The 17,821-nt window shown below is 48.0% G+C and overlaps 1 protein-coding gene across 1 annotated transcript; it reads right to left on the bottom strand.

Moving 5' to 3' along the window:
- Positions 1-1,205: 1,205 nt before the first annotated feature.
- Positions 1,206-17,131, bottom strand: LOC137456870 (uncharacterized). The gene is made up of 13 exons (XM_068168550.1): positions 16,981-17,131; positions 15,818-15,884; positions 15,162-15,226; positions 13,119-13,146; positions 11,727-11,995; positions 11,028-11,067; positions 10,236-10,297; positions 8,920-9,012; positions 8,424-8,484; positions 6,415-7,772; positions 4,870-4,933; positions 3,040-3,116; positions 1,206-1,814 (listed from the first exon to the last, which is right to left on the bottom strand). Exons 1-13 carry the CDS (start codon positions 17,050-17,052, stop codon positions 1,653-1,655), a joined length of 2,418 nt encoding a protein of 805 aa, XP_068024651.1. The 5' UTR covers positions 17,053-17,131; the 3' UTR covers positions 1,206-1,652.
- Positions 17,132-17,821: the final 690 nt, after the last annotated feature.

The following is a 17,821-nucleotide window of genomic DNA, read 5'->3' as shown; positions in this document are numbered from 1 at the left end:
AAACCCCAGAGCTCAAAGAGCCAACCCCTCTTCTAAAAGCAGAAGCAAACTCACCCAGAGGTGGGACAAATGAAGAGTGGATATTCATAGTGATAGAACAAAACTTTTGGAGTGGAAGGGATCTTTAATATCATCCAGTTCCAACCCCTCTGCTGGGAGCAGGGACACCCTCCACTAGACCAGGTTGCTCCAAGCCTCATTCAACTTGGCCATACTTGTGTCAGTTTCACTTTGGTTTTTGTTTCCTGCTGCTAACACCAAAAAAGTGGCACTGGGATAAAATCATCTTCCAACCACCTAAGGGTTTCCAAGGACTGCCTCCTAACCTTCTTCTGATTTCCATTGAGATAACAAACTTTTGCTCTCTTGTTTACACAGGCTTACCCTCTTGCCTGCATTCAGCTTGTGGTGTAGGAGTCTTATCTAGAGTCAGAAACTTATCCAACCCCCAAATCCAGTTTACCTTGAGAACAGAAATACCAGTAATCATCTCTGACTATCTACATCTCTGGGGTATCAAGAAATACTGGGAAATAAATACCTCAACCAATCCAAGGGGAAGGTAGCTTGTGAAGCATATTCCCTACAGTTCATCCATGTCTGAAGCAGGAAGGAAAATGAGCCATAAAGACAAAATGTAGTTGAAGGAAACATACTAAGCATGAGGTATAGAATCACAGAACTTCAGGGATTGGAAGAGATCATCTAGTCCAACTGCCCTGCCACAGCAGGATCACCTAGAGTACATCACACAGGAACAAGAGGGGATTGGATGTGGCACTTGGTGCCATGGTCTAGTCATGAGGTCTGCGGTGACAGGTTGGACTTGATGATCTTTGAGGTCTCTTCCAACCTTGGTGATACTGTAACATGTCTGAGTGGACACATAAAACAACCCCAAAACATACAAATCCTTTCCAACCCCAACCACCCTGTGAATCTAGGAATCCCTGTGTGCCCAGAAATGAAGTAAAGCCAAAAGGAAAAGCTATTTGTTGTTTTCCCTGGAGCTCCCAACGCTGATGAAACTGACTGCATTTGACAACACTCCTTGCCAAAACCACCTCCTTACCCAGGGAAAAAACCCACAGCAATGAACAGATGTGGGACTCTGAGACATCAGTCTCATGGATTTCCTGTATGAACACAGACCCCTGGGAATTCCCAGAGCTGAAACAAAGCATTGAAAGCCAGCAGTTGTTCAAAGCAGGCTTTTATTTAGGACACAAATTGATTTGCAGATACAGAGTTCTCTTAGATAGATTCTTTAGAACAGGTATTTTTTCTTTGCAGATAGAATTCTCTTGGCTATAGATGGAGCAAATCCACTAAAAACTGTCAAATTTTATTGAACAATCAACTTCAGGGAATCAGTTGGGAAATAGCACTTTAAAATGACACACAGTGAGGCATATGACAATACCACTACATTTGGATCAGGCAGGCCTGAGGGGTTTTCCCCCCTCTCCCCCCTCTCTGTTAGTAAAAGTACATCTATAAGGTGTGAAAAGGCAGGAATTCAACAGAAGGGCTTGTTACTTATTACTGAAAGGATAAAAGCTTAGAAAGAGATAATAGAGATAACCCTCTGTGCTTATAAACACTGTGAAGTACAAAGACTCAGGAAAGGAAGCCACACTGCCTGCAGTATCTCACAAGGAAGTGCCCTGCCAGAAAGGATGGGCCAGTTCTTGAGGATTTTTATTAGAGGCAGCCCATGAGTGCTTCCTCAGTGAGTTTTGACCAGGAGGTTGTCCAGGGGTTTGCCAGGCTTTTGGGCTTCTCCATCCACGTAGATTACTTTTCTGGATACTCTGAAGAAAAGGTTTGTTTAGACAAAGTTAAATCACACAAACATAGGCTTGCTGAAATGCCCAGGAACAACAGAATGAAACTTGGTGACCTGTGAGTCTCTGAAACTAAACCAGCAAGGCAAGGGATCTGAACACCTGGACTGTGAACAGCAGCAAGGCTCCTTGTCTGCATTCCCAGGAGAACAAACTTCCCTGGAGAGCAACCTTTCCATCCTCTGCCATTCCAATGTTTAAACAGTTTATCAGCATTACTGAGACATGTCCCTGGAGGATGTGTAGATCTAGAGCTTGGGGATATGGCTTAGTGGTGGACCTGACAGAGCAGGGTAAACCATAGAATTGTTCAGGTGGGAAAAGGCCTCCAAGATCATGGAGCCCAACCATCAACCTAACACCACCATGGCCACCAAACCATGTTCCACAGGGCTATGTGCACGTGCTTCTTGAGCACCTCCAGGGATAGTCAATCCACCAGCTCCCCTGGACAGCCTGTTCCAATGCCTCACCACTCTTTCAGGACAGAAAGTTTTACTAATACCTAACCTAACCCTCCCCTGGCACAGCTTGAGGCCATTTCTTCTCATTCTATCACCTGATACCGGGGAGAAGATGCCAGCTCCCACCTGGGCTCAATGATCTTGAAGTTCTTTTCCAACCTAAATGTTTCTATGAAATATCAAACTGTGAGATGCAATCTTTGAATCTTTTAGCTCACCAAGAGCTAAAAGTTAAAAGACACAAGTGAGAACAGAATTCTTTCTTTGCATATTGCTGAATAAAAGGCATCACTTGTTAGCATCTCCTTTAATCTCTTTTGGTTTGATCTGCCAAGTCTAACAGAATGGCAGAGCCTCTCTCAGCCTTCTCTTCTCCAGCCTAAACAGCCCCAGGCCTCTCAGCCTTTCCTCATCAGACAGATGTTGCAGTCCTTTCATCATCCTCATAGTGTCTGTTGGACTCTCTCCAGCACCTTCCTGTCCCTCTTGAACTGGGGAGCCCAGAACTGGACACAATACTCCAGATGTGGTCTTACCAGGGCAGAGCAGAGGGGCAGGAGAACCTCCCTTGCCCTGCTGGTTACACTCTTCAGATCTGCAGGTTGGATTACCTTGAGCTCTCCCAAGCCTCCATGCTGGTTTTATGCTAGAAGCATGCATGTAAGCAACACCCTGCATACCTTTACTAGTTATTTCTTGTGACCTTTCTGTTCCCATCAGGCACTTACCTTCAGAGAGCCTCTTCCTCGCTTTTGGGACAATTGGTAACACTTCTTTGTAGAGTGGGCACCTGAAACCCCAGATTCTGGTGATAAAAGCAAAACAAACCAAACAACAACAACATAAAGAGTAAGAAAAGGGCAGGAGCAATGCTGGGCAGCTTGGACACAACATTATGTTGTTGTTGACATATTAGCCTCTTAACATCAGCAATATTTCACTGGCATACTTCAGTGAGCAAATTTCCTTCTGCAATGCACCTCATTTCTGGTGAAACTTAGTTCAAATACATTTTATACACTGAACATATGGAAGTGTAAGCTAGGGTTCTCCAAAACAGAATCATAGAATCAGCAAGGTGGGAAAAGACCTAGAGATCATCAAGTCCAACCTGTCACCCAACACCTCATGACTAAACCATGGCTTCACATGCCACGTCCAATCCCCTCTTGAACACCTCCAGGGACGGTGACTCCACCACCTCCCTGGGCAGCACATTCCAATGGTTAACAACTCTCTCTGGGAAGAACTTTCTCCTCACCTCCAGCCTAAACTTCCCCTGGCACAGCTTGAGACTCTTGTTCTGGTGCTGGTTGCCTGGGAGAAGAGACCAACCTCCTCCTGGCTACAACCTCCCTTCAGGTAGTTGTAGAGAGCAGTAAGGTCACCCCTAAGCCTCCTCTTCTCCAGGCAAAACAACCCCAGCTCCCTCAGCCTCTCCTCACAGGGCTGTGCTCCAGATCCCTCCCCAGCCTCGTTGCCCTTCTCTGGTCAAGTTCAAGTGTCTCAATGTCCTTCTTAAATGGAGGGGTCCAGAACTGGACACAGGACTCAAAATGTTTCAAGTCATCCTCTTCAGTATTTATCTGTTAGTTATCCTCATAAAAGAAAAGAAAGGGAAAATAAAACTGGTGATGTTGCTTAGAATAAAAACCAAGCCAAGAACCCCCCCCAACAATGCTGGGGCCTGGAAGGAAGCAATCTACAAAAGCAAAAAGAGGCTCCTGAATTGCACTTCAGCTGCCTTTTAAAGGTCAAGTAGGACTTTTACTCCAAAACATGCATTTAGAATGAAATGGAAAGACCAACATCTAAAATCTGAAACTAATTTAGTTTGGTTTGAGGTTGGTTTGGTTTTTTTAAAGAAAACTCTACTGTCCTGAATTGGCAAAAGCCCTTTTTATCCTGATCATGAACCCAAGTCAGCTAAGCAAGTCAGGCTGTTTCTTCACTCTGGGGGTGGTGAGACACTGGAGCAGGCTGCCCAGGAAGGATGTGGATGCCCTCTCCCTGGAGGCTGCTCCATGCCAGGTTGGATGAGGCCTTGAGCAACCTGGTCTAGTGGAAGGGGTCCCTGCCCACTTCATGGGGTTTGGAACTAGATGATCTTTAAGGTCCCTTCTAACCCAAAGCATTCTATGATTCTAAGTCACAGTAGCTATACAACTCAACTGCAGGTTTAGAGGAAGCTGAAGAATCCCAGCAAAAGCTTTGGCTTATTGAAGTGCAGGATTAGCAATCTCTGGATTCCTGCTGAACATTTAAACACAGAAAAGAGCAGCAAGAGCAAACTTAAAGAAAGAGAAAGCCTACAGATGAGAGGCAACACTTCAGTAGGAAAATTCCTAATTATTTAAAGGAAAGCAAGGCAGCTTGAGTAGCTTAATTAGTACATGCAGTTCAGGAAAGCAATTAGGTGTAAATTAAAGGAACACTTAAATGTACCAAATTATTAGTGAGGAAGAAGAGCTGTCACCTTGACAGTGGTCTGTTGAGATCTGCAGATTTATCCTCAGAAGATTGCTAAAGCACTAACTCATAAAGTCTCTGAAACTAACCTTGCAGGTAAGTACCAGGAAGACAAAGACAATTTTTGTCTGTAGAAGCCTGAAGTCCAGAGTGCTGAAAAGAAAGCAGCAACAGATGACATTGAGAGAAAATAATGATGTATCACTTCCCAGCTTGCCTCAGGAGGAATCACTGGCCAGCTTGGATGGGGCCTTCAGCAACCTGGAGGTGGGAAGTGCCCCTGCCTGGGGCAAGGGAGTTGGAACTAGATGATCTTTAAAAGCTGCTTCTAACCCAAACCAGTCCATGATTCTGCAAGCCAAGGGCCTGAGTCAATAGTTGAATCAATGAGTCAAAGGAGTCAAGTGGATCCCAGTAAAGCTTAACTGGTTTGCCTTGTCCACCTACAGGGTGATTAAAAAGTCAGAAAGACAGCACCTTAATTACAAGGTGCACTACTTGAAGTGAGCTGGGCCAGTGACACAGCCTATTACAATGTGACAAAATCCTGCACTGAGCATTCTAAAGCCACTTGGAAGGTTATTAGAGACAGTGAGCTTCCTCACATGAGCCATGGAGTTGGTTTGGTTGGAAAAGACTTTTAAGATCATCAAGTGCAACCATTCTCTGCCAAGTCTGGAGCTAAATCACATCTCTCAGCACCACATCACCGTGGCTTTTGAACACCTCCATGGATGGGGATTCTACCACCCCTCTCTGCAGCCTGTTCCACTGTTTGAGAGCCCTTTCAGTGAAGAAGTTTCTTCTAATGTCCAACCTAATCCTCCCTTGGTGCAGCTTGAGGCCATTATCCTCTTGTTCTGTCAGTTGTTATCTGGGAATCTGTGACACCCACCTCACTCCAAGCTCCTTTCAGGGAGCTGCAGAGAGCCAAGTCGCCCCTTAACCTCCTCTTCTCCAGACTAGACAACCCTAGTTCCCTCAGTTGCTCACCAGACCTATTCTTCAGCCCCTCCAGCAGCTTTGCTGCCCTTCTCTGGACATGCTCCAGCAATGTCCTTCCTGTAGTGAGAGGCCCAACACTGAACCAAGTGTATCCAAGGCAGTGCTGACTACAGAGGGACAATCACTGCCCTGTTCTCCCTGTCCACACTATTGCTGATCTAGGTCAGGTTGCTGGCCACTTGAGCTCACAAAATAGAGTAGCTGGTGGAGCCAACACTTCCTCAGGCAACAGGGCTGGCAAAGCAGAGAGGAGGAACCATCAGGCCCCCCAGGCGGAGGGACAGAGCCCTGCCACCACTGCCTCCACTCGATTGATTAAGAGACCTGATAGAAGTGAGATCTCAGCAAATAAAACCCCCCAACCCCCCAAAGGTGTAAAACCACCCTGCTGATCAAACAGCAAGGTCAAGTAGCTGGCTCTGACAGGTGGGACTGGCAGACAAGCTGGGGCTGCTGCTGCTGGGGGTGCTCAGAAGGTCCATGCCAACTCTTCTCATACAAATGTTTCCTCCCGGAGAAGCCTGCTGCCGTTTTGGGGAAGGCCAAGAACTTTCTGGCACATCTCTCTGTCGCTTTACTGGTGAGCAGTGGTGGGACTGAAAGTTGCCTCGCCTTTTAACTCCCAGGACCTGAGAGGAAGCTCGAACAGGGGAGCTGACAACAGCATTGACAGTGTCAGACATGGGTATTCCTTCGTATCTCCTGTAAGCCAAAGCCCTCTGCAGCCCAGGCAGTTTTGGGGTAGGACCACCACACAGCTGCTCATAGACCCTGTCAAATGCTCTGTCAAACTCTGTGTCAGACTTCACAGCAACACTGAAACTACTCTTCACCCATCTCCCTGTCTCTTCAGGGTTCTGTGAATCTGACTGAGGTCCCAACAAGGTCAAAGGTTTGGGGCTTCCTTTGGGAGACAGTTCACTGTAGAGCTTTTCAAATGCATCTTCACATTTCTGGGCAGTCTCTGAGAGTCTCTGCTTCGGAGGCAGTGAGGAAAAGGAGTTCCTGCGCTGGAAAGGACTGTTTCTTTCAGGAGTGGCTGGTCTGGGATGTACAAGCAAAGTGTTTGATGCTCTTGCAGGATCACAGCTCGTGAGCCATGCAGAAGCGTTGCGATTGCCATCGGAACTGTCAGGGGATGGACACAGCTCTGAGGCATCCTCACAAGGCAAGGCAGGCTGAGTGCTGCTCTTGCTCACCAAATGCACCTCTGCTGACCCTGAACTGGCAGCAGATGCTACAAAACTGCCTTCTGAGGAACCTTTGTAAGCCAGGTTTTCACTTTGTTTGCATTTTGAGTTCTCTAGTGAGGCAGTCTGCAGCTTATCTTCAACCAGAAAGGTCTCTCCCATTCTAACAATATTGTCAAGAGGCTCTTTGGAGGCATTTTGGCCTTTTCCAAATACCAAATGCTGTTCCAAACTTGAGTCACAGTAGTTCCCTTTGTTTCCATTTGTAGCAATACAAGAGTAAGGGACCAGAGCAGAGGAATCACTAATGGAACAGTTGCCATCAGGAAGTTCTCTGTCCTCACATTCAAAGGTTTTATTCTGGATGTCTTCTCTTCTACTGCTGCATATGCTAGGCAGGGCTTGCTTCATTCTCAAAGGTCTGAACCCTCTCTTGTCTACAGTGATGTTGAGCCTTGACGATCTAGAGCGCCACCTTCTGCCTTTTAAGTGTCCGAACATGTATTTCAGCTGTTTCTTCAGAGAGTGCTTTGTCATGCTCCTTTTGATGATCTCCACCATCATTGGATACAGGTCTGCAAGAGTGAGGTTGCTCCAGGAGCACTCCTCGGCTCCAGACTGCTCCTCTTCTAAGTTGCTGTCACAGGAGGTGTTATGCAGCCCTGGATAAGGTGGATGCCTGGGTATGGTCATTGCAGTTGGTGAAATGGGGATACTAGAAGGCTGTAACTCTAGTGATCTTGAAGAGGAGCATTCATTTGACAGCTCTTCCCTTCTGCAGACAGCAGCCTGGTTGTCTAGTTAAAAAGAAAAACAATTGGAAAAAACCCAACCAACAAGCCAAACAAAAAACCAACACCCACCTCAAAACCCAACCATAAACCTGACAAAAGAATAGAACAGAATAAACCAGGTTGGAAGAGATCTTTGAGATCATCCAGTCCAACCCATCACCCACCACCATTTAATCAACTAAACCATGGCACCAAGCACCTCACCCAGTCTCTCCCTAAACACCTCCAGTGATGGTGACTCCACCACCTCCCTGGGCAGCACATCCCAATGGCCAATCTCTCTTGCTGGGAAGAATTTCTTCCTAACATCCAACCTAAACCTCCCCTGGCACAGCTTGAGACTGTGTCCTCTTGTTCTGGTGCTGGCTGCCTGGGAGAAGAGACCAACCCCCACCTGGCTACAACCTCCCTTCAGGGAGTTGTAGACAGCAATAAGGTCTCCCCTGAGCCTCCTCTTCTCCAGGCTAAACAATTTGCTGCTACCCAACTCATGTTCAACTTCTCATCCAGAACCCAACCTGCAGAGCTTTGCTGTTGGATAAGGACTGCAGCTGTTTTCAGTAAATTAAATAGTTAGTTCTATTAAAACAAATGAATAAAATCCACATTTCCTAGCTAACATGTCTGACCAACACTCAACAGGTTTAATTGTACCACTCAGTTCTGGGCCTGGCAAAGCCAAAGGAAGAGCTACTGACGAAGCCTGAGGTGCTACCTGAAAAACAAAGGGAAAGAAAAGTCAAGACACACAGTCCAGTGTCCCAAGTTTTTCCATGTTAAAGGTAACATCCAAACCTTATTTCACAGATGGCATTGGGTTGGAAGGGACCCTCAAAGGTCATCTTGTCCAACCCCCCTGCAGTCAGCAGGGACACCTCCAACTGACCAGGCTGCCCAGGGCTGCACTGTCTGACCACGAATGCCTCCAGGGATGGGGTCTCAACCACATCCCCGGACAGCCTGTTCCAGTGTTTCACCACTCTCATTGTGAAGAGCTTCCTCTCAATGTCCAACCTAAATCCACCCTGCTCCAGTTCCAAACCTTTGCCCCTCATCCTATCAACACAACCCCCTCTAAACAGTCCCTCCCCAGCCTTTGATGATGATGGATTAATCAGCTAGCAACTTCTGACAGCAGAAAATAAGTTACCGTCATCCACTCCGGAATTCTTCTGCCATAATCTTGCACTATGGGATCCACCTTGACTAGCTCTGGAATTTTCCCATCATGCCCAAACAGATTCTGAGAAGAGAAACAAAACACAGCACAAAAGGATTAAAGCACAGAAGTTACTGACAGCAATGAATTCAAACAGAGTACTTGGAGTTGGATTGAGTTAGTACTGTTCAGATAAGGACATCCCTGCAGAAACCTCGTTTTGGTGGGGATACTGAGTAAAAGAATTCAACACAAGCCCAAATCTGGACAGGATCATCAAGTTCAACCACTAACCCAGCACTGCCAGGCCACCACTAAACAATGTCCCTCAGCACCACATCTCCACAACTTTTCAACCCCTCTAGGGTCGAGGGCTCTACCACTGCCCCGGGCAGCCTGGCCCAGGGCTTGACAACCCTTTTGTGGAAGAAGTTGTTCCTCATGTCCAACCTAAATCCCTCCTGGCACAACTTACACACTTTGAACAGATCCCCTCTCAGCCTTCTCTTCTCAAGACTGAAGAGCCCCAGGTCTCAGAGCAGAGATTTTCCAGTCCCTTCATCATCCTTGTAGCTCTCTGTCGGACACTCTCCAGTAGATATCCATCTGTCTTGAACTGAGGGGCCCAGAACTGGACACAGTATTCCAGATGTGGTCTCACCAGGGCAGAGTAGAGGGGAAGGAGAACCTCCCTTGACCAGCTGGACACACTTTTCTTAATGTACCCCAGGGTGCCACTGGCCTTCTGAGCCACCAGCGCACATTGCTGTCCCACAGATAACATTGCCCACTAGGACTCCAAGGTCTTTCTGCATGGAGCTGCATTCCAGCAGCTCAACCCCTAACCTGTACCGGTACCTGGTGTTGTCCCTCCCCAGATGCAGGACTCTGTACTTGTTCTTCACAAGTTTCCCCTTTGCCCAGATCTCTCTGAATGGCAAAACAGCCTGTGGTATATCAGCCAGGTCTCCCAGTTTGGTATCATCAGGAATCTGGCTGAGGGTTCACTCTGTCCCCTCATTCAGGTCACTGATGATATTGAACAAAACTGAAGCCAGTGCTGATCTCTGGGGAACACCACTGGCCACAGGCCTGCAGCTGGACTCTGTGTGCCACTGATCACAACCCTCTGAACTCTGTTGTTAATTGTCTCATTTGCTATGCTTCCTAAAATATGCATTAAGATGCAGACTAGAGTCTTCTTCTGGCTGTATCAACTCATCAGGGACATGTAAGCTATTCAAACAGTTCAAAGACCTCTGTTAAACCACAAAATTAATCCATATTAGACACCAGAAATCTCTTACCTGGGAGAAAGTGGCTTCATTCTTGCTGCTCACAACAGCCACACTGGTATCATTTTCTCCATCTGCAATTTGAAGCCAACCATGAAGTCAAATTTGGTTGAACCAAACCCAGAAACATTTGTAGACACACTCTTGATTCCAGAAAAGCTTTTCTGCACCCAAACTGCCTTCCTTTAGTACCTTGCCACTCCCATTGAGTCAGGGGATTGGATTTATGATTTGTAGCTTCCTAAACGACTTGAGGGCAACAAACCAATCTCCCTCCCACTTCAATTCTTTAGGAATACAAGGTCCAAACAAACAAACCAACCAAATAATTCTTTCAGAATACAAGGACAAAAAGACCCCAAAGTTCTCAGACGAGTCAAAGTGACGCTGAAGCTGTTGCAAGCACTGCCGAAGGCTCGCTGCTGCAGCTGAATGCAGTACCCCTGTTAGGGGATGCTCAGGGCAGTATCCCTGCTAGGCCACCACAAAATTATGCATTTTTTGGGGAACTACTAATAAAAACTGGTGTCACTTACAAGCTTTGGCCTTCACTGCTCCTCTCTCTCTTTACTAAAAGTGACCATACTCTACATTGCCTTCGCAACACCTAAGGGATCCCAGCGAGATCCACTGCATAGAGCTACCAGTACCTCAGCCTCTTGTTAGAGCCTTTCAGAAAGCAGAGAACAGGAATAGAACACACATGCAATGGAACAGTGAGGAACCAGGCACAAGTTATTGGCAATTTCTTTTCAAGCAGTTCAGACAAACAAAAGGCAGACCAAAACCACATGAAAACCTCACCTAGGTCAGATGTTTCCATGGCAGAGATCTCAGGAGACTCCTTAGAAGCACAGGAAAGGAATGTTAAGGTCTGGCAGCATCAGCCATATTAACTACTTGGTAGAATTGTCTGGTTTCATTACTTGCTCAGGTGTTTTTTGAGATGGTGAAATCACAGTATCACAGTGTCACCAAGGTTGGAAGAGACCTCAAAGATCATTGAGTCCAACCTGTCACCCCAGACCTCATGACTAGACCATGGCACCGAGTGCCACGTCCAATCCCCTCTTGAATTAAGTCAGTCATCCTCCATAACCCATAACCACAGGACACCATCATGATTAACAAACCAGTACACAAATTGGCCTTGATGGGCATCTCACAACTCACTGGAGAAGACCATTTACTTCCCAGCCCTTCTATAGTCAGACTAATAATGCAAGGAGAGGCTATTATACAGCAAGAGCAAAAAAAAAGCAGTTGACAGATGAATTCTAATCAGCAAATCTTTATCAGTATGTACTGGAGAGTGTCTTCCAGTGTATAAGTAAAGATTCTGATCTGCCTACTTTAATCAATCCTTAATTTCCTACTTGCAGAATACAGAATTAACCAGGTTGGAAAAGACCTCAGAGATCATCAAGTCCAACCTATCACCCAACACCATCTGATCAACTAAATCATGGCACTGAGTGCCTCATCCAGGCTCTTCTTAAACACTTCCAGTGATGGAGACTCCACCACCTCCCTGGGCAGCACATTCCAATGGCCAATCTCTCTTTCTGGGAAAAACCTTCTCCTCACCTCCAGCCTAAACCTGCCCTGGTGCAGCTTAAGACTCTGTCCTCTTGTTCTGGTGCTGGCTGCCTGGGAGAAGAGATCAACCCCCACCTGGCTACAACCTCCCTCCAGGCAGCTGTAGAGAGCAAGAAGGTCCTTTATTGTGGAATGTCCATCTTCAAAATCACTGCTCTCTTGCTTTGACATTTCTGAGCATGCATGGGAGAGGGAAAAAAAATAAATCATTTTGATAGGTCACAGATCAATACAATAGAATTGACCAGGTTGGAAAAGACCTTTGAGATCATCAAGTCCAACCTATCACCCAACACCATCTGATCAACTAAATCATGGCACTGAGGGCCTCATCCAGGCTCCTCATAAACACCTCCAGTGATGGTGACTCCACCACCTCCCTGGGCAGCACATCCCAATGGCCAATCTCTCTTGCTGTGAAGAACTTCTTCCTCACCTCCAGCCTAAACCTCCCCTGGCACAGCTTGAGACTGTGTCCTCTTGTTCTGGTGCTGGGTGCCTGGGAGAAGAGACCACCCCCTACCTGGCTACAACCTCCCTTCAGGCAGCTGTAGAGAGCAAGAAGGTCTCCTCTGAGCCTCCTCTTCTCAGGCATTAATTCTTCCTTTGTATATACTTAGTGATTTTGAAATAAAATTAAACAAGTGGAGAACATGCAAAGGGCTAAACCAAAGAACTGACTACAACACTGTTCTGGAACTAGAGCAGACAGAACATAGAGCAGATGAGCTCTGATCAGGGATCTACTGTGTTACAGGTGGCCTTCTTAACCCATAAAGCACCACAGAAAACTTCCCCCTTTTATCAGGTGCCATCACCTGTGGAAAAGGAAGGCAACTGCAAATTTTCTGTGGCAAATGTTGAAAAGGACATGAAAAAGCCTACTGCTGAAGCCTGAAGGTAGAGCCCCAAAACTCTATTGCAGCTTTTCAACAACTTTTGGCAAGGAGGCTTTCCATGATTGCTACAGAATAGAATTAACCAGGTGGGAAGAGACCTTTGAGATCATCCAGTCCAACCTATCACCCAGCACCATCTGCTCAACTAAACCATGGCACCAAGTGCCCCATCCAGGCTCTTCTGGAAAAGAATATGTTACATATTCATTATTATTGTTGCTGTTCTCATATGGGGTTTTGGAGTGGCTCCCCCTAAAAATCAACCACAAAAAAGTAAGCATCCTCAAGAGCTTGGCATAAGCCTGGGATGCTGCAGAATAGAATTAACCAGGTTGGAAGAGACCTTTGCAACCACGACTCACTCAGGAAGATAATCTACAGCACTTAGTTTTCTTACCTGCATTCCTGTGAACTCTTCTTTTACACTGCCATGGGAAAGAGGAAAATGAAATCATCAGAAGAATTTTGGAACAGTAAAGTTAGCCTTAGAATAGTAAAAGTGACTTTCACAGGTGCCTTTGTTTGCTTTGGTGTGTCACAGTTTGGCACCTCCTCAGTGGCTATTCAGTTTCCTTTAGGTTTCCTGTCACCTGCTCAGAAAAGCCACAAATAAATGGTAAAAAGATAGTCTATTGCTGCTAAAAATCACTGCAAGAGCTTAGCTTACAGCTGCTTTGGCCCACATGAGAGGCTAAGGCAGGATTCCAGTCCTTAATGGATTTAGTCTGTAAAGTTATCATCTCCAAGGGCCCTTCCAACTCAAACCATTCTGTGAATAAATGTGTGACAAGAAGTGGAAGAGGAACAGGAAATTCAGCCCCTTCTCTATCTCTCTTAAATACATTGTTTCCCCAAAGTGATTTTCACTCCTCATCCCCTCACTCAGTGGGCTTCAGAGCAGCTTGTCCTAGCCACCAAGGCAAAACTTAGCTTTTCAGGCAGGGAGTAGGAGCAGGGTAACTTCTAAAGAGTCATTGGGAGAAACCCTGGGATTGTGATGAAATGCCCTGCTGAGCATTCCATGGGGGAGTTTAGGAAACAGGGAAGTGACTGCTTGTCTAACATAAACATTCAGAATAGAAACTTAACAGCTTATATGGACACAACATCAATAGAGTTTGGCCTGACCCCACCAGTGCTGAGGCTGCCAAGGTGTTTTTATTATTCTAGCAGTGTCTGACACACAAACATGGATAAAAAATAAATCTAAAGATGAAACCAGGAAGCCCTTTGGAAAAGCTGACTACCTGAACCAAGATAAACTGAGTCGAGTTGTGGTAACCTCTCAAGAATGAGAGAACTGGGTCTGTTCAGGGTGGAAAAGAGCAGACTGAGGGGGCATCTCATCAGTACTTAGAGAATGGGTGTCAGGAGGAGGGGACCCAGCAGGTGAGGAGGGCACCCCCAGCAGGGCGAGGAGGGCAACCCCCCAGCAGGGCGAGGAGGGCAACCCCCCCAGCAGGGCGAGCGGGGCAACCCCCCCAGCAGGGCGAGCAGGGCAACCCCCCCAGCAGGGCGAGCAGGGCAACCCCCCCAGCAGGGCGAGCAGGGCAACCCCCAGCAGGGCGAGCAGGGCAACCCCCCCAGCAGGGCGAGCAGGGCAACCCCCCCAGCAGGGCGAGGAGGGCAACCCCCCCAGCAGGGCGAGCAGGGCAACCCCCCCAGCAGGGTGAGCGGGGCAACCCCCCCAGCAGGGCGAGCGGGGCAACCCCCCCAGCAGGGCGAGCAGGGCAACCCCCCCAGCAGGGCGAGCAGGGCAACCCCCCCAGCAGGGCGAGCAGGGCAACCCCCCCAGCAGGGCGAGCGGGGCAAGCCCCAGCAGGGCGAGCAGGGCAAGCCCCAGCAGGGCGAGCAGGGCATCCCCCCAGCAGGGCGAGGAGGGCACCTGTCTTTTTTTCCAGTGGTGCCCAGTGATAGGACAAGGGGTAATAGGGTAACAGGCAGAAAGTTGAACATCAGAAGTTCCATCTAAACATGAGAGGGAACTTCTTCAATGTCAGGGTGCTGGAGCACTGGAACAGACTGCCCAGATAGCAGGTGGAGTCTCCATCTCCAGAGATATTCCAAGTCCACTGGGACGTGGTCCTCTGTGGCCTTCTTTAGGTGAACCTGCCCTGGCAAGGGGGTTGGACTCCACCTCCAGAGGACCTTTCCAACCCCTACCATGCTGTCATTCTGTGACAATGCTCCAATGTAATCCAAAAGTAGATATCCCCATCAGACAGCATTTTAAGACAGGGTGACTGATTTTTCCAGGTCTGCCAGGGGTGCTAACCAATAGTTATCTATTTCATTCTCTCTCTTCTGATGCTCTGAGCCAATCTGTCCCCAATTGCTTACAGAAGACAGCAAGATGACAATGTACTCCTGCATACACAGCAGATTCAACCATAACTATTGCCACATTTTGACTGCAGAGTAGGACTGCATTATCAGATACCTTAAATACTTCCTTCTTCCATTCTTTGAGCTGCTTGGTTGACACTTGCCCCCACGGCTTTGGTCCTAAAAAAAACCCCACAATGTTGTGTATTTTATGTTTATATCCCCAGAAGCATTTTTGTTTTACATTACCCACACCAAGTATCATTCCAACAAGCACAAATAGGTAGGAAGAATTTCTTACATAGTTAATAAAAACCATTATCAAATCTGGGCAGCTGCCTTTTGCCCTTTCACATTACACTATGAACCAGCTTCATCTAGCTACAGCCTTCCTCTCTCTTTTCATAGCACCACAAAGTTGTTTGGTTGGAAAAGACCTCCAAGATCATCAAGTCCAACCATCAACCTAACACCACCGTGGCCTTTAAACCACATGCCACCTCCACACATCTTGAACTCCTCCAGGGATGGTGACTCCACCACTCCCCTGGACAGCCTGTTTCGAAGCCTGACCACTGTTGCAGGAGAGAGAGAAACTGTTCCTAACATCCAACCTGAACTTGATTGTGTGTATCAAAGTTTATATGCAAAACACCACACCTAAAACTCAGTATCTGTTGCAATTAGATGCCACATAACTGCCAACATCTGCCTGCTTTACTGAGTCTAAATATGCAGCATGCAAATATTAAAGCTTCAAGAAGTTCTTACCATCAGCTGTCTCATAAGTGAGGGTTTCCATGGAAATGAGCAAGTCATCTTCAAAAGGTTGATTGTACTAAGTAAAAAGGAGCATTAGGAGTTAGAAGAAATGATTAAAGCAATGTTTCATTCCTTGCATTTGATGTATTGCTTCTGTTCACAGCCTGGTCAAAGCAAAACTGCAGTTATCTGTGTGTTGTTTGCTTGGCTGAAGGTAGAAGCCAGCAAACTGGAAACCTTTATCCCTGAGGAAGGTGTTCATGTTTTAAGCATCTACAGAAGTCGCTCCACTTCCAGGTATAAGCCTGTCACTGAGAACAACAGGCCTTCAGAAGGGTTTAAAATGTTCTGTAAGTTTCTCCTAAATCCCCTGTGCAGCTGGAAGGAGCACAGACTGCTCATGACTTGGAAATCTCCCATCTCGTCATGGGAAAAACCTTCTAGGATCAGGCTTTGCACCTAGCTATTGGCACACAGGATTGCCCTGAGCAGCAGAGGTGACATCCCTGAAGACATCCTCACACCTGTGGATGGAGATGTGTGGCTGCCACATCTGTAACACAAAACAGCTCTGAAGTGAGGATTTGTGGGGGGAGTCTCTCGCTTGTTCTGTGGTCTCAGTGAAAACACTTGGTGTAATGCTAGCTAACTGGGGTTAAGGGCGCTGTAAAGATGACTTGGAATTATAAGTAAGTCACTTGGTATTGACAGTCACAGATCAGAGTTTCCTGGGTGTTACTGGAGGAGGTGGCTCCTCACCAGCTTGCTCATGCCAAGGCACAAACCTGCCGAGTCTGTGCCACGCTGGGAGGCCTCAAGTGACAGCTAGGAGGAACAGGACGCTGTGACACCACGAGTAAATAATTGGCGACGATAATTCAGCGCCAGTTACTGCGAATTAGTGCACAGAAAGCAAAGGGTCTGTACGGACACACAGGACTTAAGGGTGGTCGAGGAGAAAAGGGACAGAGAGCAGTGCCTAAGGCAGGGGGGGCAGAGGGACACGAAGAGGCGGCCAGGCCTGAACGAGCCAGGCCAGACAGCAGAAACCGCAGGGGACAGGCGTTCCTGAGGCAGACAGGAGGCATGGCAGCACAGACCCGCAGGCACCAGAGAGCTTCCCCGCAGACCCTGCCAACAGTCCGCACCCAACGGCCCAGCGCCGCACTCACCCGCTCCAAAATGCTGCTCATGGTCAGCACAAAGCGCTTGTTGTTCTGCCGCATCCGCCTGTTCAGGTCCATGGCTCACAAGGCACTCCCCACCGGCAGACGGCAGGCACCGGCACATGCAGGCCTCTGCTCCAGCCGCTGCAAGACACATCGGATCGGACCCGTCCCGACCCGCCCCACGCCGATTCAAACACCGCGCCGGGTCACCGCCCTCCCCACCTCTGATTGTACTCCACTCATGTCAGTTCAGTGTCACAGCCTATCCAAGCAAGCAGCGGGGAGATGGTCTCATTCTAATTGGCTGCTCTCTGCTAAGAGCCCACCCTCCTCCTCGCAGTCACCCCGCCTCAAAGTCCTCCCATTGGCTATAGGGCTCGCAGAGGGTTGGGGATTGGACGCCGCCGCTGCTCGGGGCGGGCTCCAGCCGCCGCGTGAGGGCCGGCCGGCTTGTGCTGCTACTCGTGTGTGCGGCGGTGTGTTGGGCCCTGAGGGGAACGGCCCTCCGAGCGGGTAGTTCCTGGGCTAGATGTGGCAGTGCAGGACCCCCGGCAGCAGCCGCTGTGAAGGCAGCCACGGCTGCTAGGAGCGGGGAAGCTCCCTTCGCCCTGCGGGGGGCTGCCTTGGCCTCGTTATAAAAAGCATCTTTCTAATGTCCAACTTCAGTCTACCCCACTGCAGATTCAAACCATTGCCCCTCGCCCTATCGCTACAAGCCCTGCTAAAAGTCCCTCCCCAGCCTTCCTGTAGGTCCCCTTCAGATACTGAAATACAGCTTTAAGGTCTCCCTGGAGCCTTGCCTCCTCCGGGCTGAACATCCCCAACTCTCCCAGCCTGTCCTCAC

Source organism: Melanerpes formicivorus, unplaced genomic scaffold, assembly GCF_026170545.1.
Source record: "Melanerpes formicivorus ecotype bairdi unplaced genomic scaffold, bMelFor1.0.p_v2 SCAF_141, whole genome shotgun sequence".
In the NCBI taxonomy this organism is placed as follows: Eukaryota; Metazoa; Chordata; class Aves; order Piciformes; family Picidae; genus Melanerpes; species Melanerpes formicivorus.
Note: the sequence above shows the minus strand (reverse complement) of the source record. Positions and strands in the feature narration are given on the sequence as shown.